The following is a 1030-nucleotide window of genomic DNA, read 5'->3' on the forward strand; positions in this document are numbered from 1 at the left end:
GCCTAAAAGTGGAAAACGTGAGTCCTTTATCATTCTAGCTATGGATTGAGACCAGGGTAAACGGTTAGAAGTTGCAAAGAATCAGGACTTTTTGATTAATTTCATCATTATCCCTTATCATGTTATTCGATGTTTAAACATCGAGTAAATAGGTAAATTTTTATTTTTAAATTATTAACAAGTTGACTGCTCACTAGGAGATAAATCGTAGTTTGCGTCTTTACCCTCGACACCGACTGCGAGTTATCTCATGGTTATTTGTGCAAATATGATGAAATCCATACATATTGTGAAGTATGAAAAATTATTATACCTAACAAGATTGTATATACAACCGGTAGTTGTATGAACGGGAACTACAAGGCATGGTGTTGTTGGCAGACAACATATTAATTACAATCTCGAAGTAACTTACTTTTCGTTCATAAAAAAGTTCTAAAATTTCATTCAGGAAAAAATGTACAAGCTTCAGTAAAAACACTAATTTCTTTTTTTATTCTTACCTAGCATCCGAATTATAGGCTTTCTCGACTGGGAATGCCTTTTTCTTGAATGCACTGATCCTTCAGTTCCAAGTGAGTAGTCGCTTCTATCCCTTAGTTTCATTGCAATTTTAGTGTACAGGATAACTATAATAATGATAGGAATGATAAGAAACAGTAGGGTACTAAGTTCATAAATCGGCAACCATTCAGGAATGTTTCCTTCTAACATAGCACAAAAAGCAGTTTCCTCAAGTATGTTTCCCGAGTATGGGGGGTAATCGATGTAGTTGACAGTGGTGTAGACTGCGAAGGGGAGCGCACAGAGAAGGGCTACTAGCCAAGCTGCCATGATGATCTTGAGGACTCTTGCCAAGCTGGACATGGTGTACGAGTACAGAGGATGACAAATGGCTATATATCGCTCCGTCGTAAAGGCCACTATAGTCAGCACTGATGTGTAAGATGTCCTAAAAACATACAGAAAGCATTGTGAAAAAAAAAAAAAAATTAGACCTATCATCAACAGTCTTATGATTAGTTAAATA

The 1030-nt window shown here is 36.3% G+C and overlaps 1 protein-coding gene across 1 annotated transcript; it reads right to left on the reverse strand.

Moving 5' to 3' along the window:
- Positions 1-503: 503 nt before the first annotated feature.
- On the reverse strand, positions 504-867 carry LOC136795728 (neuropeptides capa receptor-like; the record flags this gene model as incomplete). The annotated part of the gene is made up of 1 exon (XM_067047245.1): positions 504-867. A coding segment is annotated over exon 1 (364 nt), but the record flags the coding sequence as incomplete, so codon positions are not given.
- Positions 868-1030: the final 163 nt, after the last annotated feature.

Source organism: Halyomorpha halys, unplaced genomic scaffold (assembly GCF_000696795.3).
Source record: "Halyomorpha halys isolate HHAL.00 unplaced genomic scaffold, Hhal_1.1 Scaffold3190.1, whole genome shotgun sequence".
NCBI lineage: Eukaryota > Metazoa > Arthropoda > Insecta > Hemiptera > Pentatomidae > Halyomorpha > Halyomorpha halys.